The sequence below is a fragment of the Suillus discolor genome (assembly GCF_016758755.1).
Source record: "Suillus discolor strain FC423 chromosome Unknown F5147scaffold_5, whole genome shotgun sequence".
Lineage (NCBI taxonomy): Eukaryota > Fungi > Basidiomycota > Agaricomycetes > Boletales > Suillaceae > Suillus > Suillus discolor.
This window is the reverse complement of record NW_024541252.1, coordinates 796,103-821,452: the sequence shown is the minus strand read 5'-3', so window position 1 is coordinate 821,452 and position 25,350 is coordinate 796,103. Positions and strand designations below refer to the sequence as shown.

The 25,350-nt window shown below is 49.3% G+C and overlaps 8 protein-coding genes and 1 non-coding gene across 9 annotated transcripts; 4 read left to right on the top strand and 5 right to left on the bottom strand.

Moving 5' to 3' along the window:
- The first annotated feature begins 416 nt into the window (after positions 1-416).
- Positions 417-3,459, top strand: F5147DRAFT_671858 (D-xylose-proton symporter). Its single transcript, XM_041435631.1, has 20 exons — positions 417-665; positions 726-762; positions 836-853; positions 909-986; positions 1,045-1,072; positions 1,124-1,167; positions 1,221-1,302; positions 1,356-1,498; positions 1,551-1,563; positions 1,613-1,800; positions 1,850-2,158; positions 2,211-2,219; positions 2,270-2,294; positions 2,350-2,420; positions 2,477-2,645; positions 2,698-2,754; positions 2,802-2,883; positions 2,930-3,024; positions 3,077-3,105; positions 3,161-3,459. The coding sequence occupies exons 1-20, from the start codon at positions 559-561 to the stop codon at positions 3,275-3,277; spliced, it is 1,701 nt and encodes a 566-aa protein (XP_041298122.1). The 5' UTR covers positions 417-558; the 3' UTR covers positions 3,278-3,459.
- On the bottom strand, positions 3,460-6,757 carry F5147DRAFT_671853 (major facilitator superfamily domain-containing protein). The gene is made up of 12 exons (XM_041435630.1): positions 6,108-6,757; positions 5,933-6,051; positions 5,778-5,879; positions 5,333-5,426; positions 5,095-5,270; positions 4,580-4,733; positions 4,393-4,518; positions 4,198-4,335; positions 4,035-4,142; positions 3,854-3,977; positions 3,633-3,789; positions 3,460-3,584 (listed from the first exon to the last, which is right to left on the bottom strand). Exons 1-12 carry the CDS (start codon positions 6,271-6,273, stop codon positions 3,558-3,560), a joined length of 1,491 nt encoding a protein of 496 aa, XP_041298121.1. The 5' UTR covers positions 6,274-6,757; the 3' UTR covers positions 3,460-3,557.
- Positions 6,758-6,851: 94 nt separating this feature from the next.
- On the top strand, positions 6,852-6,934 carry F5147DRAFT_t25. The gene has a single exon. It is a non-coding gene; the product is annotated as a tRNA-Gln (tRNA).
- A 134-nt stretch (positions 6,935-7,068) lies between these two features.
- On the top strand, positions 7,069-10,935 carry F5147DRAFT_757976 (CHAT domain-containing protein; the record flags this gene model as incomplete). Its single annotated transcript, XM_041440390.1, has 8 exons — positions 7,069-7,389; positions 7,446-7,596; positions 7,653-7,792; positions 7,837-7,934; positions 7,992-8,513; positions 8,575-8,807; positions 8,866-9,883; positions 9,919-10,935. Exons 1-8 carry the CDS (start codon positions 7,350-7,352, stop codon positions 10,933-10,935), a joined length of 3,219 nt encoding a protein of 1,072 aa, XP_041298120.1. The 5' UTR covers positions 7,069-7,349.
- Positions 10,936-11,316: 381 nt separating this feature from the next.
- Positions 11,317-13,268, bottom strand: F5147DRAFT_671847 (kinase-like domain-containing protein). Its single transcript, XM_041435629.1, has 8 exons — positions 13,092-13,268; positions 13,008-13,050; positions 12,778-12,949; positions 12,645-12,646; positions 12,003-12,586; positions 11,884-11,949; positions 11,774-11,834; positions 11,317-11,722 (listed from the first exon to the last, which is right to left on the bottom strand). The coding sequence occupies exons 1-8, from the start codon at positions 13,119-13,121 to the stop codon at positions 11,637-11,639; spliced, it is 1,044 nt and encodes a 347-aa protein (XP_041298119.1). The 5' UTR covers positions 13,122-13,268; the 3' UTR covers positions 11,317-11,636.
- A 1,040-nt stretch (positions 13,269-14,308) lies between these two features.
- On the bottom strand, positions 14,309-17,501 carry F5147DRAFT_671843 (uncharacterized protein). Its single transcript, XM_041435628.1, has 2 exons — positions 16,621-17,501; positions 14,309-16,568 (listed from the first exon to the last, which is right to left on the bottom strand). The coding sequence occupies exons 1-2, from the start codon at positions 17,469-17,471 to the stop codon at positions 14,540-14,542; spliced, it is 2,880 nt and encodes a 959-aa protein (XP_041298118.1). The 5' UTR covers positions 17,472-17,501; the 3' UTR covers positions 14,309-14,539.
- F5147DRAFT_604748 (uncharacterized protein) lies at positions 17,502-19,572 on the bottom strand. Its single transcript, XM_041432309.1, has 4 exons — positions 19,482-19,572; positions 19,212-19,433; positions 18,268-19,158; positions 17,502-18,213 (listed from the first exon to the last, which is right to left on the bottom strand). Exons 2-4 carry the CDS (start codon positions 19,410-19,412, stop codon positions 17,857-17,859), a joined length of 1,449 nt encoding a protein of 482 aa, XP_041298117.1. The 5' UTR covers positions 19,413-19,433; positions 19,482-19,572; the 3' UTR covers positions 17,502-17,856.
- A 543-nt stretch (positions 19,573-20,115) lies between these two features.
- F5147DRAFT_671834 (Het-C-domain-containing protein) lies at positions 20,116-24,263 on the top strand. The gene is made up of 23 exons (XM_041435627.1): positions 20,116-20,229; positions 20,283-20,325; positions 20,382-20,494; positions 20,557-20,581; positions 20,639-20,677; positions 20,734-20,769; positions 20,816-20,878; positions 20,932-21,015; positions 21,075-21,129; positions 21,186-21,319; positions 21,497-21,644; positions 21,707-21,748; positions 21,806-21,822; positions 21,879-22,128; positions 22,177-22,203; positions 22,255-22,308; positions 22,364-22,386; positions 22,447-22,533; positions 22,751-22,771; positions 22,833-22,871; positions 22,942-22,989; positions 23,039-23,124; positions 23,176-24,263. The coding sequence occupies exons 1-23, from the start codon at positions 20,138-20,140 to the stop codon at positions 24,140-24,142; spliced, it is 2,493 nt and encodes an 830-aa protein (XP_041298116.1). The 5' UTR covers positions 20,116-20,137; the 3' UTR covers positions 24,143-24,263.
- Positions 24,264-25,146, bottom strand: F5147DRAFT_671823 (uncharacterized protein). The gene is made up of 3 exons (XM_041435626.1): positions 24,777-25,146; positions 24,652-24,709; positions 24,264-24,598 (listed from the first exon to the last, which is right to left on the bottom strand). Exons 1-3 carry the CDS (start codon positions 25,079-25,081, stop codon positions 24,473-24,475), a joined length of 489 nt encoding a protein of 162 aa, XP_041298115.1. The 5' UTR covers positions 25,082-25,146; the 3' UTR covers positions 24,264-24,472.
- Between the last annotated feature and the right edge of the window lie 204 nt (positions 25,147-25,350).

The following is a 25,350-nucleotide window of genomic DNA, read 5'->3' as shown; positions in this document are numbered from 1 at the left end:
CTGGGCTATGACTCGGTGTTACGGTCATAGCCAGAAGAATTTCCCCAGTTCTGCATGCTTGATGAGCCGAGTCCAGTAGCTTGTCACTACGTGGCGAGTCTGCGACACGACTGCTTCAAGTTAGCATCGTCGTGTATGATAAGGCTACTAGTATAGCCTACTATCGCCGATACCAATATCATATGTTCATCCGAGTCACTCCTACTAGTAGGCCTCATACGTCCACAGTTTCTCCATGAAGCTTAAGCATGGCACGACTGCCCAAGACCATTGTATGACTTATTCACGTCAGGGAGGGATAGAACATCCAGTGATTCTACGATGGATTCCGAGATCCCGCGGGCTTTAATGCGCAGAGCAGCTTCTTTCTCCCCCACTCATCACGGACCGAAGTAAGATGAACGTGCGAGTGTGGAGGACGTAGTGCAGTAGGTGGAGTTTTCTTGTTGGTCATAACATCTTCTGATGGTTGAAACCGAGAGTTAATCATCCCGCTATAAGGCGCAGCATGTTTTGATCCTGAATACCAGTTCCCTCCTAGGCTCCACGTGGAAGAACATGCCTCAATCGCCACGTTTAAATCCGATTGAGTCAAAGCAAGAGGGCGAGAACGCTGGATCGGAAGGTCGTGTTGGATTCAGAGGCCTTTTTGAAAATAAATTCATGTGAGCGGTTTAGAGATATGATGCATTGGATATGAATAATAGGATACATTTGTGGCGCAGACTTGGTATATCGTTGTTCTCGACTCTTGGAGGATTCGTGAGTTATTCGTTACAAGATAAACGACCGTTAGTAACGCCGTGCCTTCAACCTCGTCACGTATATTTAACAGCTCTTTGGCTACGATCAGGTGAGTTAGTAAACGTCTTCTTATAGTGGTAGGTAGATGTCTAACTGCGCATCAGGGAGTCGTGAGCAACGTGCTCGCCATTGAGTCTTTTGGAGCGAAGTTCCCAGCGATTTACACGAATGCAACGCTGAAGGTAAGGGCAATATTCCAATAGATATTCAATGTGCCTGTCTGAGTTACACAACTTTTAGGGATGGTTTGTCTCCACGCTTTTGCTCGGTGAGTCAATGTGGCATGCTGCAAACGTCCGTTAGCTGATTCGCATTTCAGCTGCCTGGTTCGGATCTATTGTGAACGGCCCCGTCTGTGACAAAGTGAGACATATCATTTGGCGAGATAGAACAAATTGTGATCGACTATGGCTCAGATCGGGAGAAAGGTAGATATAATATGCAATGTTGTGATCTTTCTTCTTGGTAGTTCACTCCAGGCAGGTGCTACATCTTCCGGTGAGTTCTATCCCGTTCACATTTATCAGCCTTGCTGAAGATTCTTTCTATAGCTTATCTGTTCGCCGGTCGCGCTGTGGCCGGCTTGGCAATCGGTTCTCTGACGCACGTCGTCCCGATGTATCTTGCTGAGATATCTAGTGCCAAAATTCGTGGATCTTTAGTTTCTCTGCAACAACTCTCTATCACATTTGGGGTGAGTGAAACATCCAGCACTGAGTGTATGAATTTGATACCACAAAACGTAGATTCTTGTTAGTTGTGTGTAGCAGTCAACTTTCATATATCTGTATGCGCTCACTTCTGGAAGATTGGCTTGCATATGGTACATCACATATCGGGGGAACTCGATGTGCCCCTCAAATATCATACACCGGGGCGCTTTTGAATGGCAGACCTACATTCGATCCTTACACTGATGTCCCCCCTGGCGGCTGCACTGGTCAAACTCAAGCGTCGTGGAGAATTCCACTTGCGTTCCAAATATTCCCTGCTTTGGTGCGTTGGCTATATCTTCTGCCTCCCACTCATACCTACGGGAGCGCAGTGTCTTGGCATTGGCATGCTCTTCATGCCATACTCGCCCCGTTGGCTCGTTGAGCAAGGTCGCGAGAAGGAGGCTCTGGAGGAGCTGTCGCGTCTTCGCCGGAAGCCCGCTGACAATCATTCGGTCCGCATTGAATTCCTGGAGATCATGGCTGAAGTTCGTTTTGCAAGAGAGGTCATGAAGGCGGCATATCCTAATGCGGGGCCAGTCAGGCAGGTAATCAATAAATACTTGGTATTGATTTCTAGCTGGCCAAAGTCCAAGCGTCTCATTGTTGGTTGCCTTACTATGATGTTCCAACAATTTATGGTGGGTTTTCAAATCAGTCTTTCTTATCATTTGGTGATTTGTGGTTTGCCAGGGTATAAACGTAAGTCGTGGCACATCCTTCTGGAACCAACGTCGCTTACTTTGCTAAAGGCTATCATTTATTACGCGCCTACGAGTAAGCTTCGCGAAAGATTAGAATGATTGACCTTGGAGTTGACTCTTATCCGCAGTTTTCGGCCAGCTGGGCCTCGACCCAAACACTACTTCCCTGTTTGCCACTGGTGTTTATGGAATTGTAAACGTGAGTCCACAGTATGGACAACGTCACATATACTCCTAAATTATTATTATTCAAAGATGCTCGCTACTTTACCTGCTATTGTTTTGCTTGATAGTGTGGGCAGGCGGCCTTTGTTGATGTCTGGTGCCGCTGGATGTTTTACTTGCCTGGCAATTGTGGGTTCTCTTGTTACTGTTTACGGCAAGGATTGGCCAGCACATGCAGCAGCGGCTCGCACAGCCATTGGTAAGTGCACTATGATATAATGACCTACAGAACATCTTAAACTATCTTACAGTCTTCGTGTTTATCTACGATGTCAACTTCTCTTACTCGTGGGCCCCGATTGGATGGGGTGAGTTGCTCGTTTCACCTTCTTCAAGAATTTAATGTATTCGCCAGTAATTCCCAGCGAGATTTTCCCGTTGCACCTCCGGTCCACTGGCATCTCCATTACTACATCCACCACGTGGTTAGCGAACTTGTGCGCGGTTTGATCACCCTGTCTTTTTTGTATTGATATGCTTTAGTGTCATTGGGCTCGTTACGCCAATAATGTTGGATGTGGGGGGGATGGCGTACTTTATCTTTGCTGGATTTTCTCTTGCCGCGTTACTCACAGTTTGTACGTCAAACCCCACAATCGTGTTAAATAATACGCTCAACTCGCTTTACAGTATTCTTCTTCCCAGAGACCAAGGGTCGGGTATGTTTTTTTACGCGCGCACGCCTTGTCGAACATAACTAACAATGTTGTACAGACCTTGGAAGAAACGGATGCCGAGTTTGGTGATAATGCTAATGATAGGGAGCGAGAACACATGGAGCGTATTTGTCGGGAGCTTGGACTGCCCGTCCGGGTGCTTTTGAATGCATAGTAATGAAATTTCGGACTGGCCTAGGTCATGTTTCCATTGAGTCGATTCATCTAACATACTCCTTTTGCCCCTTTCTACCTTCAACGTCATGGCCTCATCATCTTGAAGTATTTCAGTCAAATATCAGGGACTGGCGCGGCCAAGGCGCCGTTACATTCAGCAATATAATATTTTACTGATGCCCTTCCAAGTGCATAATTCAACTAGGTTGTCATAGGGAAGAGTGATGTATATATAGATACATATTTGCAATTGTCACTAATTCGTACGTCCCTCCTCACTAAGCTATGTACCTGAACATAGGCGCCTACAGAAGGTGTCAGCGTATATTTATTCAGAGGCAGATAGTGTTCACCTTATCCGCCAATTTGCTTGTATCCACATTAGCACCTGGTTCCGGACGCCCATACTCGCGATCGCGTTTCGCATTATCGTAGATGTATGACACCCACAGCACTAGCGCGCAAACAGTGGCAAACGCCTCGAGGCCGCAAGATATAGCGAAGCCGGAGCTGCACCAGCGACAATCAATTAACACATGCATACACAGGGCGAGGGGAGAAGGGTGGGACGTACATGTACCTCGGGCCGTCTGTCGAAGGGTATATGTGCGAGCCGAGGATACTCCCGCATTGTCCAATCGCCATGAACATCGGGATGCCCGTCGCTTTCTTGGTCTCAGAGCCGAGATTGTGTGCAACTGTTGAAAACGTGAGCTGTTGTGAGGAGAAGCGTGGTTAAGTGATAAAGAGCGTACACCATGCAATGATTAAGCCAATGGCAGTATATGTCCCGCTCGTGATGCAGAACACGGCGAAGTATCGCACGTGGACATTGTTGGGGACTGTAAGCAAAAGAAGGTAGCCTGAAATGACACATGAGGGATACTTTGAACATAAATCAAACTATGTGCCACGTACCAATAGCACCGACAGCACATGCACCTGCAACCGCTAAGCCACGGTTTTGCATGCGATCGGATGTGTAGGATGTCATACAGAGGACGATGGCAGCCACTGCATATGGCGGTACTGTGAGTAACTGAGCGAGCGCGTTGGCTGGAAAGAAAATATCAACAAAGAATACCTTCCATCAAACCACAAGGTAATACACACTGTACCCAAAAGTCGTGATGATCGTTGGCAAAAATGCCGAAATACTTGCCAGAGCGCAGTTCACGCCAAAGTAAATCATTCCACCGGTGTATATACGCCAATCTAGGAGAGCTATCATGATGTGTTCTGGGGTAGGACAATTCTATGAGCCCTCGCTACATAGTGTGAGGATGGGGAATTGGCTTGCCTTTGTTGATTACAGCACCAATATCCGCGCTCGTGCCCCTGTTCATGCGCTCCATTGCAATTTCTCTTTCTCTCGTATTCAAGTATCTAGTATTCTCCGGTCGGTCAGGGAGCGCGAAGAAAGTCAGAACACCAAGAAGAAGAGCCGGGATTCCCTGGGAACAACCGAATCGTTAGCCAATAAGTCTACAAAGGACAAAGCACATCAAAAAACGGAATAACCCTGACAGGTGTTTTACAGCATTCTAAAAAAGCGCTAGATAGTACCACTCGCATGCCTGCCTCTCAGGGAGAAAGTGCAATGCAAGAGAGGCTAGCACAGCAGACATTGCGCGGTATGGTCCAGGCAAACGGTATTAGTATACCGTCAAAGACCAGGGAGATTTGAAACATCAGCCGAAAATGACAAGATCCCAGAATGTAAAACACCATGACACCCGGCCAGATAAATGCGAGCGGATCAACATCTTAAAATACCACTCGTCCCTTCACCAAACATGGAACACTGGTACTAACCTCAATAAGAAACAGGACTTTCCAGTCCCACTCTCCTCCTACGCCAGCGATATACGGTCCGTACCCCACTTGCTGCACACCGAACGCGATAAGCCCACCGAAAGCACCTGCAACCGCCGCAAAACCGAACCAGTATGCCATGCGCAGGCCCATTTCGGTGCGAGTGTAGAAGAACGCTTGTATGGTTGTGTTAAGAGTCCTGTTTCTCCACGGGTTTATTGAGTGATGCATGACTTACAAAAATAAAGTGGAATTGCAGGGCCAAAGCCAGCTTCAAATATGCCAAGACAAACGCGGGCGGCTATGAGACTTCCAAAGTTGAATGTCGTTGCCTGCAGAAGAAATAGCATGCATCATGAGCAATAGTTCGGGCTCAAAGTTGGCAATAAAGAAGACAGAGGCTGCAAAATGGTTGAATGTGAAAGAAGTCAGGTGGGTATTCAAACAGGGTAGTCGGAAAGGTCTATTTGATCTGCAGATAAAATAAATCAAACATCAAGTCATCAGCACACGTCACTGAATTTACGGCAGAAATTGGCCGCTCTGACGCGCTGGTAAATTACTAGTGTTGATAGATACGTCACAGGAGGAATTGTTCATGAACAAGACGTTCCTAGTAGCTAAGGAATGATCTTAAGAAGAGACAGAATGTATACATAAAGATGAGCAGCAGGATGACTTGCCATTAACGTGGAACATATACCCCATCCAATAGCCGCGCACGCTATCCAATAGGATGGTGGAAACAACTTTGAGGTTATCGTTGCAGGCACTTGAAAAATAATCTGGGAAGTAATAAATCAAAACTAGGGCGATAAAATATAACTGTATTACTCACATACGAAAAGAAAAACGCCGAGTTGACCCAATCATACAGTGTACCAGTAGGGTCGCCACCAAGGTTCTCCTCAGTCAGTCCCTGTAGGCGTGCATTTCCAAGATTCGTGCGATCAAGATCTGATTCACCGTCAGTACAACATGTCAGACGGCTCTCATGATGAAATTTCACCCACAAGCAAAGAGATAGAGCAGGCATGTTATGGGCAGAATCCTACGGTCAAGCTTGCGCACGAGCCTCTTCTCTTCATCAGACGTGGCGATGGGATTATTGCCGCCAGCGTCACTTGTGGATCTGGTTTCCCTCTCATCGGAAGATGGGTGTTTTTCTTCGTCAATCATAGTGGACCGAGGTAGACCAAGGTGACTCGTGCACGTGAGCGAAGTACGTAGCGAGCAGCTTCGCGATATTAAAGATGCTGGCCGAGCGCTCGCAGAAGCGAGAGAACAAGAGGTACATTAGATCCGAAGACTTTGAACGTTTATAATGCACGAGTCAGGTGGACTGCCATGTCATCGGCTGCTAGCTGTTTCTGTACCACGGCAATTCAAACAAAATGGAGGCGCTACAATGATGCCCGGGCCAGCTGATGAGAAGAAATCTCACGCGAAATCGGAATAAGTTTACATAACTTGGTCCGCTGGGCTTTGGCCCCCGCATCAAAGAACTATTCCTGGGTACTATCCCCACAGGGTAATCTTTGTTGGTGAGGCATGGGCGCACGCCGCACGGGCATGATAGCCACCTGCCCCACAGCTTCGGGGTGCTCCTGCGGATATACTGTCATGCGTGTTTGAAGGTGACGTACATCGAACTGTCCAGGTGAAATTGCAAACTCGAGTAGGTGACGATCCGAAGAAGTAGAAGCCTTACTTATGCCAATGAGTACGTATCGCGTGGAGTTACGACACTCATCCAAGGCGATATAGTGTAGTGGTTATCACTCGGGATTCTGACAAGCGCTGATTTCCCGAAACCCAGGTTCGAGCCCTGGTATCGCCTTCACTTTTTACCTTTTTCATTCACCTCATTCATTGAACATGCATGTCTCTACCGATGATCAGTTTGAGGAGGGCCTTCCACGCACGATAGCGACCCAACGACTCCCACGACATTTTTCATTAAAGTCTTTATATTATCACCCTCTGCGATAGACAATCTTCGGGATGAGAAGATGCATATGCTTCAAGTACGTCACGGTCATATGCAAGGTTAATACTACATATAGCGTCGTACTTCTATTATGCCGCTTTGCCATCGACAACATGCAGCATGACCTAAACGTTTGAACTCCCATCTGAGATTCTGAGTCTTACCCGAATCTCATCCACAGTCCCCTCACGTGTCATTGTCCATCACGCCGCCACGCCGCCCCGGGCCATTCTCGATCCTTGTCGTTTTGCTTCATCGCACTATCATGCCCGGTACCTTAGAAGGCCGGTATATCAAACTCGAACGTGACTCGCTTCATACCACCTCCGTTTCTGTTTCGTGATCCTCACTCTGTCTACAGTCATCAGCGGGAGAAATCTTAAAGTTCCCTCCCAGCGCATTCCCGCAGGCATCTACATGTCCATCAATCTCGACTCGAGCAGGCGCTGGAATTCAGCCATAGGAGTCTTATTATCCGACGAATCTACAGTGTGGGCCGATACTGTGACCTTGTACAAGTTCATCGAGACTTTCAGACACAAGTCGAGGACTGATCTTTGGTCTCTAGATCATTAGATACGTCACTTGCATTATCGGTGGAGATCAGGGCCTCCTTCGAGCTCGATCGGATGCTGGGCAATGGAGAAGTCGTTGGAAAACTTGAAACATCATGGGATGCGCTGCTCGATCATAGAATTGAGCCTTTCAGTAAGTGACCTTCTCACTCATGCACACATACTCATATCTCGTAGATATTTCCTTCCCGACCGTTCTTAGTGTTCACCCTTCCCTCACGCTGAAGGCCGCTGTTCTACTTGATAGTGACATTCAGGACAGCGCACTGCTTGACGTGAGTGCTATCAACCTCGACGGTTTTGGCTTTTTGCTGACAGGACACCTCTTGCAGTCCGTCGGTGAATGTGAGATTGCTCGGAACACAGATGCGGGCCATGAACGATTTGCCACATACGTGACAAGCAACACGGTCTCTCACCTGGACGATGCCGTACAACATTTTCAGTCGGTCCTGGACCAGTGTCCGGTCGGCCATCTTGACCGTGCAGCAGCTTTCACTAACCTCGCGTGGGCCCGCCTTCAAGGCTACATTCAAAACGACTCTCAAGACAATATTGACTCTATCACTTCTTTATTTCGCGAAGCCCTTGCATTGCGTCCGCAGGGCCACCCCGATCATCCATTATCCATCTATCACATCCTTCAAGCTTTGATTTGGTGCTACAGCGAGGAGGGCACCACCGTTTATATCCAGGAATCTGCGCAACTGTCCTGCAAGTTATTGCCCCTCTGTCCAGAGGGCACTTTCTTCCATAGGATTGCGGCAGGGGCAAATGGCATCGATTATGTGATTCGTGCATGCAACAATCTTCCAACCGACGCATCTGATGAAGGCATTCACTTTCGACAAGTTGTGCGACCTCTGTACTCTGAGCAGCGAACACCGTCCAAAAGCCCTCTAAGAGCTTTCACAGGCAGTGGAAGGACGCTTCCAAGAACGCGGTAGCATTGATGACCTAGACGAGTGTATACAGCTTCGTCGTGGAGCTGTTTCTCTGTGTCCCCAGGGACATCCTGGACACTATACCTACCTGAATAACTTGGCTTTATCACTCGGTTACCGCTTCAATCACCAAGGCAACTCTCATGACCTCAATGAAGCCATCTCTTTGTACGAAGAAGGGCTGCGCCTGTGCCCCGCCATATCGTGATTTCTCATTGGACAACCTAGGACTTGCCCTCCGCACCCGTTTCACTCAACACAGTGATGCTAACGACATCATGAGAGCCATCAGCCTACATCGCGAGGCACTGACGTTGTGCCCGCCTGGGAATCCATATCGTGAGACCATGCTCCACAACCTTGCTCTCGCTCTCCACGACAGATATGCCAAATTAGATGACAGCGAGGATTTCGACGAGGCCATCGACCTGTACCGGGAATCACTTCAGTTACAGCAGCATGGCCATCCCAGTCGCCATACAACTCTTGACAATTTGAGCTCGGCGCTCCGCTATCGTTTCACGCAAACTCAGAGGAATGGAGATGTCGAGGAGGCCATCCGACTGTGCCAGGAGTCGTTGGAGACCTTGTCTTCACTGCACCCGGATAGATATTTCAGCTACATGGTGTTGCAGGAAGCCTATCTGTCTCGTTACCGAGTGCAACACGACCTTGCCGATTTGTCGCTCGCCGTGGAGAACTTCAGACTTGCATCACGTCACCCCACTCAAGGATTTCCGCACCGCATCAAAGAGGCTATAGACTGGGCTCACCAAGCTGAGGTTTATCGACACGACTCTGCTCTCGAAGCATACCGAATCTGCTTGGAGCTTTTCGACAACCACGTGATGACACGATCAACGATCATCTCACGGCGTGAGGCTGCAACCGCTGTTCGCGATGCACGGTCACTGCCAGTAGATGCAGCCTCGTGTTCCATACGTCGCGAGGATCTGCAACAAGCAGTCGAACTCCTGGAGCAGGGTCGTGGCCAGCAGTGGTCGCTGGCCTCTCGACTCCGGACTCCGCTGGAAGACCTCGAGGTCACAAATTCCAACCTTGCTCACAAGTTCTCGGAACTCAGCAAGCTTCTTTCTGATGCTCAGGGTTCTGCCGGCAGCGCTGACCGAGTTGCTGCTGATCTAGCAGCAATTCAGTACAGGAGACTTCAGGAGCAGTGGGGAGCTGCAGTAGCTGAAATTCGCAATATCCCAGGTTTCTCGCGATTCCTGCTCCCCCCATCGTATACAGAATTGCAAGCGGCAGCACGTCATGGACCAGTCATCATTCTCGTTGCGAGTCGATATTCGTACAGCGCCATCATTGTCCCGACCTCGGGAGAACCACACCATGTTCTCTTCCCGCGCATCACTCTCGCACATCTGGAGAGCTCAAGAGCGACTTTGCCAGGGAGATACGACTTGCATCTTTTATGCGACCAGAGGAGACGAGGAAGGAATTGCAAGTCCTCCTGAGGACAGTATGGGACGAGATCATGCTTCCCATCGTCATCGTCCTCCAGCGGGATCTCAGAGTGACGAGCCGGTCTCGAATCTGGCTGTGTCCAACTGCAACCTTCACTTCTATTCCTCTCCACGCAGCTCACCCCTTTCGAACGAAGGCGGACGGACGTGGGAGGGAACTATGCCTGGAGGACGTTTATATCTGTTCATATACGCCGACACTTTCAGCTCAGATCAGATCTAGACAGATGATGAAGACACATGTAACTACTCCGTCCTTTGTTGCAATCGGACAAAGTGTACCGGATGCGGGGCAAGACGGGGCGCTCTTGGCTATCGACAGCGAGCTCGAGCTCGTCCGCAAGCTCGTCCCTACGACGGCCAAAACTACCACTCTCTCTGGCGATGACGCCACGCGAGCAGGTGCACTCGACGCTTTGCGACGCAACACCTGGGTGCACCTCGCTTGTCATGGGAAACAGGACCGCGAGCAGCCTTACCATTCACGTTTCGCCATGAGAGACGAACCTCTGACGCTGCTCGATATCATGGAGAACGACACTCCGCAAGCTGAGTTCGCATTCTTGTCGGCGTGTCATACCGCGGTTGGCGACGAGGAGACACCTGACGAAGTGATTCACCTCGCAGCTGGACTACAGTTTTCTGGATTCAAGAGCGTCATTGGCACGCTGTGGGTGGTGGACGACGCTGTCGCAAAACACGTTGTCGAAGCTTTCTATGAGAATATGTTCAAGGATGGTGTGATAGACTGCACGAAGGCGGCCTGGGCACTGAACCGTGCTACGTGCTCGGTGAAGACGAAAGTGCCACTCGAGCAGAGGATGGTTTTCATACATATTGGCGTGTAGTTCCATGTCGCATTGCTTTGATCTGGTACGGTTTTACCAGTTGTTTATATGCATTCTCTTTCGTCTACGCTGCACTTGCTAAAGTTGTAGGAATTACCCTGTGTCACGCTCCCGTACTCCAGCGATCTTATTTTCGCTTTCGCAGTCATGTTTGATTGTTTACATTCTTCAGCAAAGTCATCCGTTGCCCGACGATAACGTGTGTATTGGAATGTCCGTGACATCGTTTTCTGTTGACTCTGCTCGAGGACAGGTTGACCTTCATCATTCAGGTCCAGAAGCTTTCTGGAACCTGGTTACCTCCCAACTAAGCACCCCGTGATGCCGCTGACATGAATGCAGTACACTGCGGATCTGTTTCAACTATTCTACATACTCACACAGGCCCCCAAGTTCCGTCGAGTGGTTACTATCAGTGACTATGTGTGTAGGCACTGGTCATCCAAACAAATTGCATATATTGAACATTGGGTGACGCGGCGACAAAAAGTGTGATAATTACAAGATCCGTGCGATGAGCTACTGGTTGTGGAGAGATACACAAAAAAATCGAATGAGTACTGTCCATAGCAAAGCAGTACGACTACCAGTTAAAAGGCACCAAAGAACATATTTTGTACATATTTCTATCCCTAATTCAATTTGACGCTCGGCACAGTATTACATATGGATCCTCTGGTTTATGGACAGCGATGGTGTGTTTAGGTGATTGGGGCGGGACAGAAGGATATGATCTCTTCGTAGAGAAGTTCTTTGAGCTGTTCGCGGCTGATATCGTCCTTGTGCACTGCCGAATACGGTAAATATGCATGCGCGCTTATCAAACATGAGTACTTACGATCGAATTCAAAGAACTCCGGGTCGAGCGGTGGTGCAACTGGTTCGTCATCGGGATCGTGCTGAATCACTAGTAAGCTTGTGCGTTCGAGGAGTAAGAAGTACACATACATATGCTTCGAGGTATGGGTGAGCCAAAGCCTCTTCGACTGTTATGCGTTTCTTAGGATCGAATGTCTGAGAGAAAGGTTTGAGCTACCACTCAAATAGATGAGAAGATCGTGACTTACGAGAGTCTTCGTCAAGAAGTCTACAGCCGAAGGATTGGCGTTGGGGAAGATTTGCGCAAATGGCCGGCGTTTGCGGAAAGGAAGAGCTCGAATATAATCGCGCGATCTGCGTGTGGTAATGGCGTAAAACTCGTCCAGCGTTGGTGTGCCGAGAACATCCAAGATTAAGGTGAGCTGATGGTGGTAGTCTCTGCCGGGGAACAAAGGCTTTCCGGAGAGCATCTCAGCCAAGATGCATCCAACAGACCAGACGTCGATAGCTTTAGTATATTGCTTGAACGTCAGCATGATCTCAGGGGCTCGGTACCACCGTGTAGCGACATATTCGGTCATAAACCCGGTTTCGGTGCCTGATGGTTCGGCGGTCTTTACTGATCGTGCCAGCCCAAAGTCGCAGACCTTGAGATCACAGTTTGCATTAAGGAGGAGATTTGAAGGTTTGAGATCACGGTGGATGACATCAGCAGAATGTAGGGCCTTGAGTGCGCGCAGGGTCTGATAAATGAAATATTGAGCGTGGTCATCTGAGAGGTCTTGGGTTCGGATAACACGGTGCATGTCTGTTTCCATCAGCTCCTGGATCACTGTGTGAAAGTTTGAATGACATGTGGGTTGAATAACGTATTTTTACGCACGATAAACTTCTTTGAAAGCGTCTAGAGAAGGAGGCTTGATAATGTCCAAAATTGAAATGATCTTTAAAGTTATGACTGAGCACGTAAATATAACGAATGGCTAGCAGACACGCTCACATTCTCGCTTACGCCAGCTTCACTGAGGAATTTGAGGAAGTTTTAGTTCTCGGAGTGTCCGCAAGCAGAACATGGAATGATCAAAGGGTGCGATCTTCTTGATGGCAACCTTGCGGCCACTGGGCCGGTGAACAGCTGAACAGACGATACCATATGCGCCCTCGCCTACGACATCGAGAACCTGATACTGAGTACCTATTGAGAGAAAGACATTGTTAAATTGAATGAATGAGTAGCAAGGATGAAGACATACCGACGTTGAATCTAACTTTCCTCGGTGCGGGTGGAGCTTGGGACTGTAGCACCGTGTTTTGATTTTGAGGGTGCTGCAGCTGACAGCTGGAGCCTGCTGGGGGTTTTCAGGCATCTAGAGATAAATGGGAGAAGGAGGGAACGTGGAGGACAAGAAAGACAAGAAAACTATAAGCAAGGCACAAAGTAGTATAATCTTGCGTGCGTTGTGTACGTAGAAGCGGCGTCCAAGTTTAGCAGTGAGTATATATAATAGGAAATAATAACAATTGATTCGTTGCAGAATGAAATAACAATAAGTCCCTGGAAAAGTATGTTCCACTGCATCCCATGATTGCCGCCAAGGCAACCAAGTTCCGACTTCGTTGTCAACTACTTACGACACCCTTTGCTATAGCGATAGCAGCAATGCAGCCTGAGGCGACTTATTCCTAGCAGTCTGGTTCTGATACCAGTGGCTACGACGCCATCGACTACAAATCACTTTGGGCTCTTCCTGGCTTTTTCGCCAAAATGAATTAGAGCTTCTCAGACCTCTTCGTGATGTGTGCTGCGGATGCGAGCACACGCAATGTCTTGATAACCATGGGTGCCGCTGCGGACGCGCCATACCCTGATGGTTTCAAGGTCACCTAGGTTTCGAGGCGATAAAATCGAATGGACCAGGTTCGTGACTATTCTGAGATTCTACTACATGCTCTGTCTGAGATGTCAAGGCTGCCACTGGCTTGATTGGTCTCGAGCCTATTGTCATTCTGTCTAGTTCTTCGCCCTTCTTATAGTGCTCCCTGCCGAGATTATCCTTTTAATTGACTGCCAAATCGCTTAAGAACAAGATTCCATGGGGAGGTTCTAATACCGCACGCGCACAATATGTCTTCCTTCGAACGTATACGATCTTCCAAGTCGCGTCAGTAGTAGAAGACTCCTTCACACTTGCCAATCTTAACCAATAGGCCGGCTCCCAGCATTCACTCTCACTTTCATCTCTTTTTAGATGATTCTCATCCCGTTCAGCACAATTTTCTCAAAGTCTCAAAAACATCCGCTGAAAGACTGAGAAGCAGGACGGCTGTGGAATTGCAGAACATGGCCGAAGTACTCCGACCACAGATGTGTGCAATCAAGTTGTATATTATCACTGATTTAGAGTGAAATCCGCAGCTGAATCCTCCATCGATGCTCCCGCTGACGTTCAATTATCTGAGTCTGCATAGTGTGCATGCTGTGGATGGCAGGACACGCTATGTTTTGATGGTTTAAGGTCACTTAGGTTTTGGAATGATTGGCATCATGACAATAGACTGGTGGACCATGAATATGAATATTCTGGTAAAGGACAGGATATCAGGTGTGAAGGTACTTGGGAATATGTCCTACATCTCCTACAATAGCGTCATGATGAGATGTATAAATTCGACAACAAGACCAGACAACAACGCATATATCTGCACATGTGGTATATATACAAATATATCCTACCATGAAATGAATGAGCAGTGGCAGCGAGCACACCATCCTACTTACTAAGCTCTACCGCACGCCCCCAACGCGCGCCCAAAACATGTCTTCTTTCAAACGTACAATTTCTTTCCACGTACGATCCTCCCATGTCGCGTCACCGGCGTAACCTTCCTCGTCGGTAGTAGAAGAGCGTTTTGTACTACTTGTGTCAATAGATTTACCGTGTGTGCTGGAATCTTGGGAGGCGCGCCTGGTTTGGCTAGCTTCGGAGGATGGGTCGACAACAGTCGCTTGTACGGTGTGGGGAGAAACATCCACGGATGCTCGCTTTTCGGGGAACGGATCTGTGTTTATATTCGCATCAGGTAAGGGGTTGGGGGTTTCGGCGATGTTATGCTTGGTCGTCGAGGGCTCTACAGCGTCCTCACCCACCACAACTTTCCGTTCAGGGTGAGGAGATGGTTTGTGTTCTTCCTTCTCAGTAACAGGCGTATCAACTTTCGATGGGGCCTCATCTTTACTAACTTCAGTCGAAGGCATCGGAATCCCTTCCTTTACTTCGGTCTGTGAAGCAGTGGGGGGCACGGGAACTGCCCTTCGTGCAGGAGCGCGCTTGGGGACGGGTGGAGCACCATTTGGTACAGGTGAAGCAGCCCTGGAAGACGTAAATGGAGAGCCCGTGCGTGGGGGAGCTGGTGAGCCGGCTCTCGATCGACTCGGAGCAATAGGTGTACTGACGCGATGAGGTATCGGCGAAGAGATACGTGAAGGTAAGGGAGCTGGAGAGGCCACACGAGAACGTGGGCGCGGAGGTGGCGATGTAGCACGGAACGCAGGTGACGTGGGTGTCTCTGGCAGGGGAATGGTGTGTGGGGAGGGAGGGCGTTCTGGCTGTGAAGCCGGCGCTTCCGGCTGTGTTATCTTTTGTGGACAAGACAGATCTACGGAAAACGGGCGAGAGGAGGACATCTCATCAACGGGGGTGGTGAACGATTCTTGAGATGTCCCAGCTTCGGAACCGGCTTTTTTGTCAGTGTCGTTTGAAACGGCAGGGCGAGTGTCGATCGAATGGCCACGCCCTTCGCTCCTTTTGGTGAGGGGAGGGGGTGCTTGGACCGGTAGATGGGGAACGGAAGGGTGGGTAGGTGGCGGTGGCGGAAGTTTCCTCGCAATTTTCTTAATTGTTTCCTCGACCTTCTCCTTTTCCTTCTCCTTTTCCTTGTCTTTTTCCTTCTCCTTCTCCTTATCTTTCTCCTTGTCCTTGTTTTCAGTCCAGCCAGTAGCCCTCTCCCCAAATACACTCGCCATTTCCCAAAGCCGCCTGCGCCGAGGAGGCACAGGCGGCTTCTCACCCGCAGGGAGCGTAAATGCACTCGCAGCCGGCGAAGAGTTCCTTTTATTCGACTCTTGGGCATTCTCTATTCCATTGCCATTCGAAATCACGGGCTTCTGATTGAGTATAACAGGCTCCTCCTCCCATATACGCTCCACGATGCATGTGCGGACAAAAGCCCATAGGGAACACGTACTCCGCAGGCGCAGGAGACAGTAATTAGATGTGCATAACGGATAGGGCTGTTGCGTTTGAGTAGAGCTTGTGCGGGTTGCCCCCGTGGGGTGTGCTGGTGGCTTGGATACGGAAAGCGTTGAGGTGGAAGACGAAGAAGTGTGCAGTGGTAGAGAGGCAGGCGCGATAGCTGGGGCAGGGGTGGCAGGTGCCTGACGGAATACGTACACTTGCTCAGGCTGCTCGATATCTGCGTCATGTCCCACATGACTTAATGAGGAGTTGAAAAGTGAATTCTTGAACCAAAGGTTGCCGTTCGTGAGGCGGATATTGTTGCGGCTGCGCGTGAGGGACGCGAGTGGGTGGCTTGGGGGTGTTTCGTGCGATTGGGCGCGCACTATTGCCGTCCCGCAAAGAGCGCATGAAATGGAAACGGGTGTGTTCGTTTGGGAGTGGGGATACAGCTCCTGCACAAGTGATGAGAATGGCACCGGCTCGACAATGAGCATCCCTGTGTGGATCGCTGTTAGAACGTTCCGTCGGGAGAGCCAGTTTAATGAAGGGGCCAGGTCAAGCCGAACGGTCGGTTCTCTAGATCACGATAAACAGATGGATCGGAGAACAAGACGCGTGAGCCACTTACGAATCCTCCGTGAGCAACCGTGCGAGGAAGGGTAGACCCAGAAGTGTGGAGATAACAGGTGAAGTGACCTGTGAAACCCTTAGTCCCCGAAGGTGCGTGACAAACGCAATGAACTCTGCATAGGGGACATGCACGGTCACCAAACGCATTTTCCGTACATCTCCTGGATATTGCTGAGCCAGATGCGCATCCCGCTCGACCCACTTGCCCTTTCCCATACTAAGTCGCGCCTCCTCCGCCTGACGCTCAGCACCCTCTTTGTCAGCCTCCAGAGTCTGCATTTGAGTCTGCATCACTTTGACAGCTTCCTCTGCTCCCTTTAGCGCCTCCTCCGCCTCGCGCACCTTGCGCTCGCTCTTAGCCCGCGCCAATCGTGCTTCTGCGACCATCGTGTTCGCCTGATGAAACAGCGATGCACTAAGATCATCGAGTTCTTTCTCAATATCACTCCTGGCTGTCTCTGCTTGCCCACGCTGCGCAGCTTCTTCCGTTGCACGTTCCATAAGCCTGTTCAGCTCAGCAGTGACATGCTCCTTCTCGACGAGCAGCCCTGTATCGAGCGCAGCGAGATGGTGGGTACGCTCAAGCTCGAGCGATGAGACAGTGATACTCGCATTTCGCAGAGAGCTCTCACAATCGTGTAGCTGATCTTCGAGGTCGGAGACGCGGTCGTAGGACTTGACGAGCTTGCCGTTGAGCTGGGTGACTTGCGAGAAGAGATCGGTGACTTGGGAACGGAGGGATGCGATTATTTGAGCTTGGGCATCTGAGGTATCTTGGTCTTTCTGGTGTTCTTGGTTGAAGAGCTCAGGGTTGATGACTGTTTCGTGCGTTGGCTCCGTCGATGCCATTGACGACGTGCTCAAGACGTGGAGATCGTCAAACTTGACCAAACAAGAATTTTGAAATGACAGTACTAGTGTTGCATAGGGACGAATGCATGATGCATGCCACAATCAAGTACTACATAGTTAAAAACATGCTTTCATATACGTATGTAGAAGCACGAAGTAGCTAAGACGTCACATCGGCGATCAACACAATGAGACCCCCGAATTCATTAACCGAATCACTACCAAAACACGACAGCAAGCAAAACATACGAGTACGAGGGTGATTGTCGCATTATATCACGTCCACCACATGGACAAAAGCAAATGAAATAAGCTTAGGACAACAAGTATACCACGCAGATAAGCACCCCTCACCCCTCCGAACCACCATGCACATGCATTCTTACTGTTTGGGTGGCGGAGGGCCGCCACGACCCCGAGGTCCGCCACGGCCCCGGAATGAACCCCTGGACTCGCCATTAGGCGCACCACCCCTTGGCCGACTGATAGGCCGGTCGCCACGCTCCTTTCTGGTCTCAACGATGATCCGGACGTTGCCCTCAGGGCTATCGAAGCGCAATCCGCCCTCGCCACCAGCGTTGGTGGGAAGCGAGGCGATGATCGCTTTTTTAGCAGCCTCAAGGCTGGTGAACTCGAGGAATGCACAAGCTTTGCTGCGCACGATCTCGACGTCCTTGACAGCGCCAAAGCGGGCCAGAAGGGTTATCAGTTGCTGTTGCGACACGACATCAGTGACACCCTAATAAAAAAAGTAGTGAGTGTGTGTATGGATAGTTATATAAGTAAGGCATACCTTGACAAAGCACTGCGGAGTGGTGAGTGCGTTGGCAGAAGCGATAGGCGAGTGAGGGTGCGAGTGCGAGTGCTCTCTCCGTGGAGCAGGAGAAGGAGCACTACTAGCCGGCGGTGCTGGGGATGCTGCAGAAGCCGGGACCTCAGACATCCCTTTCGACTCAGTGGCTACCTGTGCGCCCCAGCGCTTAGAGTCGGCGGCAGCGAGGCTGGCCCACGTTTTTGGTGCTGCAGGTTTTGGTGCAGGAGCTGGTTGCTGAGGAGCGGGTGCCTGTTCAGGAGCTGGTGGTGGAGCAACCAGAGCAGGAGGTGTGGGCACTGGTGGCGGCGCAACAAGCGGGGGAGGTGCAGGCGCTTGTGGCGGCGCAATCAGAGCAGGAGGTTCAGGCTCTGGCTCAGCTTCAGGAATGGATGGCTCAGGAGTAGGCTCCCGTTTGATCTCAGGCTCGTGATGGAAACCGTTGACCTCAACCGGAGCAAGTTCAGGCTCAGGTGGTGGGGAGATGGGCTCAGGAACCATAGTAGTTGGCTCTTCAACTTCGGGTTCGAGGGCAGGAACAGTAGCAGTAGCAGGAGACGGGATAATTGGCTCGCGAATTGATTCTGGTTCAGGTTCAGAAGGTGCAGTAGATGAAGCTTCAGGTTCGCTGGCATCATCTTCGACGGTCTCCTCCTTGAGGAAGCGGAAGATGTCGTTGAGGACAAAATAACCGTTTGGTTGCTCTGCAAGGAAGAAGGTCTGCACGAACTTGCGCCAAGGGTCGCCATGATTTGACATTTCACCGATGACCTGAATGATGATACCACCATTGGCACTAGACTGGGCGTCGACTGAGTGGATGTAGACCTTGCAATCGTCGAAACCAAGAGAGGTAATCTTGTTATGGATTTCCTACGCTAGTTGTAAGACCTTATAAACGATGGATAGATAAAAATAGTGCATACCTGCTGGCCAAAACATGCCTTGACATCCTCGCCCTCCGTACCATGAATGAAGGTTGAGGTTTTTGTGTAGAAGCAATGCAAACGATTGGGCTGCTTGTTAACAAAAGTGTAATACTGAGGAACAAATTGCCATCCGACTTCAGAAGGAACGACGTTCTGATGAATCTGAGAAGGAGATGAAGTAGCGGAAGAGCTGGTCATTATGAGGGAATGATGCTGAGACTTGTTTTTTTTTTAACCCAAGGACTGAAATTGAACGACTTTACTGACCTGAAGGGAATCAAAAGTGCGTGATAATGGAGTCTAAAGATTACAACGAACAGACGCAAGAAGCCGCGTTTATACTGACGGAGGATGCGAGAGACGGCGTAGACAGAAAAATCACAACAGACTCAATTTTACACCGGTCTTTGCCGAATGCTGACAAATCACGTGGCGTCCCGTTCCCGCGCATTGTCAAGTTTCAGATCACACAACTGCTTCATCGCGGCATAGGACCTTAGGTTAAAGACCATGATGCATGGGACTTTATAAGCCCCGCTTTAAGCCCTCTGATCTAGGCAGGTTATTGACTTCTCATTCATATCTACGGTTAACGTTCACCAGTCATCTGATGGCTTGTCTAGTTTCACCAAGCAAACTAACTTATGCAAACCTGATGTAGTAGTCAAGGGATCTTGCTACAGACGCACCTGAGGCTTCATAATTAATGTCGATTCGGACGTTGTTTATTAGCTCGACGTGTTATCAGAAAGCCATAACGACATAGCCTTATTGCCGGTGACGAACTTTCACTTGGCTGGCTCGTGGCCAAGACTATTCATAAGGGGCAACGGCTCCAGTTTTCTCCACTTCGACATATAAGTAGATAGCGCAGCAGCCATTCAGGTTGGTTGAAGTAATTCCTCATCTTCGCTTAAACGCCGATGCCAGCCAGTATTCTTCTACTGCTCTTTATCCTTGTGTTCTGTTTGTCAAATAATGGTGTGCACGCCTTTGGGGCAGGCAACATTCCTTCGTAAAGCAGCACAGTCCATTCCTTATGTTCTTCTTTCACTCATGATTTGGCAGATATGCATTTGTCGAAGGCAAGGCATTTAGGCATGGTGATATCGTAGGCGGTCTTCAACCTAATCGTTAGGCTGCCGTACTGATCGCCACCCTTTTTAGGAGGATGCGCTTGCAGACCTCGTGAAGAAGGGGGTTGGTGGATTCGCACTTTCCAGTCTCATTGGAAAGGGTCCCAAGTTTGGTGGCCTCGACATTAAGCGCGTATATTTTGGGTGTGTATTTGCAGATGCCAACACGTATTTCTTCGTAATCTAATCCATCAACCGGCATGTAGCAATTGGTTGAGAGATTACAGCCAGGTAAACTAACAACTCTTCTAATGCTTGAAAGTTTGGCAACTCAATGACATTTGACAGGCTGTTGACATCAGTACACTGAAGAAAACGAATCTGCAAGTACGTCATGATAATTATCCTCTCAATTTTCAAAATATCAATCTACGAATTTCCAGACGATCCTCAATTTAGTTATGGTGCTCGGGTTTATGGCATGTGCGGTCGTCGCCCTTAAAACTTGCTCTTATTCTGTTTCAGGCCAATGGATATGCCACTGGGGAATTTGAAGTTACACCAGAGAGACTGGGTGCATATTTACCAGTAAGTGCCCCGCGACATATAAACCACATGGCGTATCAATGCGCACTACACAGACAGAACATATTGATAACCCGAAAGGTTATGGAGAGGGAGAAGATGCACGGCAGTATGACCCCAGACTGCGCGGCCCTGTCCACGTACTTATTGTTTTTGGTTACCTATCACTTACCCTACTCACCTGCTTTATTCTTTCCAGCCTGATGAACTCGCCATCGATCCGCAGACAGGAATGAAAAACTATATCGCAAATGGTTCGTCTCCTCACCTCGATTTTATTTTGACCTCAAGTGACTCATGGGTGTGACAGAAAATGGCCATTGGGATACATCTAAGTCCCTCGTGCGTAGAGTACTCCAGCAGTGCATTTACCTCGGCAGGAAATATAAGAGTTCTGGAGATAACGCGGATCAATACGAGGCGTTTAGGCTCCTCGGACAAGCTGTAAGTTGAACATTCAGTTAAAAATCTCTACCTGTGGCGCATAGATGCACCAAATATGTGCGATGACCGTGCGACATACGTTGTAGCATATAGTCCTGCCCGTCGTCGGTGTCTACTGTTTTGCTATGAACAACTCGCACTGGTTTTATCGCAACACCAATTGATCTATTTGAATAGCTCCACACCCTTGAAGACTTCCCTGCGCACTCTAATTTCTGCGAGCTTGCTCTTGTTTCCATGGGACACGGTGATGTATTTGTGCATACTGGTGATGCCGTACGAGTGCGAGCACATAACGGAAAGATGGTCGCGCCAATCGTTACTGGTGGGTCTTTTCATGCTATGGTATCGTCAGGAATAACCACGCTCACTATGATTTCTGTTCAGGAACGTTTGGATCGAGTGATTTTATTCACAGCCTGCTTGGAGGTATGCACCTATAACCTCTCGTCCTAGTGGCGATTATTGAAACTTACTTTCGTCCAGAGGCTACCGATCACATCGTAAGATTATTGATCTGGGTATACATCAAAAATTCTCATCTTCATTCATTCTCTAGAGTGAAGCTTCTGTCACGGATCTCAATAAAGAGTTTGATCGTGCACGATCTAAATCTAATTCGTCGAGTGCCATACTCCGCGATGCTTTCCTTAAACTTCCTGGTGGAAGTGGTGATAAGATGCGCGGCGATATGGAAGGCATCGAGCGCATGCGCACTGGGATGGAACGTGGGGATAGGCGGCCTGAGGACATGAGCCCGCAAGAGTTGCATAGCGTGCTGTGGAAGATCTTGAGCTTCAGAGATTCTGGTATGCCCTTGATTCGATGCTCCTCACTGATGTCTCACTTTTTCGAAGTCATGAAAGGCATATCGGGGACGTTGGGTGAATTTGATTGTTTACGATAAGCACCCCTGGTACTGATGGATGCTACAGAGAAGATCCCTGGACTGAACTCGATTGTAGAGAAGATTCAAGATTCAATTTCTGGTCGGTTCATAATCGACTCGTTGATGGCTAGGTCATACTGATGACTTCCCAATAGTGTTCGTTTTCACTACTTTGGAGGTAGGGAATTTGCTGAAAATATGTCCTCCCCGCTGTGGTTGCTGATTACTCGGGACATAGCCTTTTTTGAAACCAATCCTGGAGACTGCGACGGCTGGACTATCATCGGCCTCGTCGGAGGTTATCAACAAGCATGATCAATATGAGGTGAGTACTTCCCACTAAGGAAGTATTTGGAGTGTTTGGTTCGCGAGTGCTTCCGTGTCCCTCCGCGTTTTGATCTTGAGTTGCCTCGCTTTCAATCTCTCCAGAACCCGATGTTCGGTTTTTGTCGCATCACTCTTGGCCATCATGCTCGCTTATCGATCTCTCCCTACTTCCTGATTTTGATGTAAACATCAACTGACGTCTCTTCCTCCGACAGGTGTTCAACAACCCGTACGCTGTGAGTGTGAATGACTTTGACACGTGCGGCAATAATTCCTTATCGCCCCTTTACCCCACAGAGCGACCCCACGCATTCTTTCCTTAGCAAAGATCACTTCGTACGTAAACTCCATTTCTCCTCGAGGAGCTGCGCAATATCATTTGACTCATCAAATGTAATGCTTCCAGAACTTGATCCTAAATGAACCTGCCGGTAATATCGCAAAAATCATTCTTGTGAGTTACTCTCTGACACATGAAACCGCTGCGCTCAGCACTGTCATAGAAACATACTGTGAATTTGGTTACGAAGGCCTGGGACGACAGTTCACTCGATGTGAACCAGGTCACAGATCAGGCTTTGCAGTGCCTGTATGTCTTTTTCCTTTCATATTCTCGGCACAGATTGATCATTATCCGCAGCTTCCATCCCGACTTTCACCAGTCTTCTTTCGTAGTCCAGCATGAAATGCTGGAATACATGAGATCGTGGGTGCAGAGTCTCGGGCGTAATCAGCACGCCATACTTGCACGTCTCACGAAGGAATCGGTGCGAGCGCAGAACAGCACTCGGTTAGCCGCCGATGGGAGTGCTCCCGTTTCTCATGCACAGAATGCGCAGATGCAGCAGGGCATCCAGGGGTTTGCGCAGGGGATTCCCGGTGCTACACAGATGCAGGGTCTGATGAACATGGTGGGTGGGTCTGCGGGGACGGGACGAGAGGGCGGTCAGTCCAGTGGGCAGCCCGGTTCCTACTACTCGAGGCCAGAGACAACCGTCTCGTATGGGACTGTACAAACTACCAGCTCGAGCTACGCGCCTCCTTCAGCCCCACTGCCACCGTCAGCGGCATATGCCCCTGGTTCGCATGCGCAGCACTCGCAGAGTGGGCCATTGTTCCATTCGCCTCCTGCCCAGAGCCAGTACGCACCGTCCTACGTGCAGCCGTCCCCTTCCATGTCATCATCATTCACCAGCGCGAGCAGCACGTACACACAGAACGTGCAGGGTGTGCCTGGTGGGTATCCGAGCGCCAGACCTTTCGGCGGATATCCACCTCCGTCGTCGAATGCTCCATTTATAGGCGGGTACCCGAGCGCTAGACCTACAAGCGGCTATCCGCCGCCAAACATTCCATCACCAACTTTTCCACCTGCAGGTGATTACTCTACATCACACCGTCCGCAAGTAAGCGGCCCACCTCCAGGTGAATTCCTTGACGAACATCGTGGCACCCACGGTCACGAGTTCCCCGAAGCGCCGGTGTATGGTAGCCGTTATGAGCAACATGCGTTCGATAACGATGATCGGGACCAACAACAGGCTTCCTTCCCGTCGCCAGGAGGCTACTCCCCGCGAAATGATCCGTATGATAATAGGAGATGGTGAAACACTCGAAGAGGCGAGCAAATGAATACATGTTTAATGATGTATGTTTTTTGTGTCATGTAGCACAGGAATTTGGTATCATGTCTGAAGCAGCGAACATTTTGAGTACATTGAATAAGTTAACGATATGTAAATGTCGCAGTGGCTTCTGAGAAAACATGATGAAAGAGGGTGGAGTAGAGATAAATGAGATGAATACAATACTAGACTGTTACGGTGATTGCTAGAGTACAATGCATGCGATTATGGTGATGCGGCTATAATAACGAGAATGACTGCAGGAGAAAGGATTGCAAAGACGATTACCATACGAGTTCCGGCGTTGCACTTTCATAGTGACACTTCTTCGCGGTCCACGATTGTCATGAGTCCTGATACATTCTGGACTCGGTCTAAGGCAACTGGTTTTTGAGGATCTGGGAGGGACGATCGCGAAGCCGAGGCGTTGTAGCGGACCTAGACAAATAAGATTTGGGATCTCAGAGACTCAAAGCAGACAAAGGACGAACCTGAACTTTGTAAGATCCGTGTCGTCTGTCCCTTGGTACACGTATTGAACACTCCCAGCTGATTCAAAGCATAGTAAGCAACAGAAGCGCAGCAGAACTCCACGAGCTCCACGAGCTCCACACACCTTTCGTTTACCAATACATTCGCACCTATGTTCTCTGCTCTCTCCAACAAGCTTGCTCTCGACCCCCTCAACAACTTTGGAACATCCACTGCATCCCTACAAAAGAACAGGTCGCTCTGCACCAGTGGGACCTTGCGTTTTGACGTAACACCCTCTCCTCGCAGTAAGGGGTGAGTCTGTGGCTCGCCCGAAGTAGAGTCGATGAATTCAGTCTTTGACGTGTTCCGTCGTAGTTTTACGAGTGCATTTGCGACGGTAGAAATGGTCAATGGAGCTCTGATGGGGGATGGTGGAGACGATAGCATGTCGGGTATAATATTTGGTATTATCAGCCAGTCGATAAATCAACAATAATATCACAAAGTTTATGTGCATATAAGTATACTACCGGCTCTGCCCAGCGTCGGAGTTTACATGTGACTCTATTTCCAGGCTATTTTCGCTTCACTTTTAGTTCTAAACTAGTCCCTACCGTGCAGATTTATTGTGTTTCACCCGGAACCGAACAAAGACGTGAAACTCTTCCTAACCATCGGGTGCTTCGAGACTCTTGCAACAACTAAGTACAGTGTCA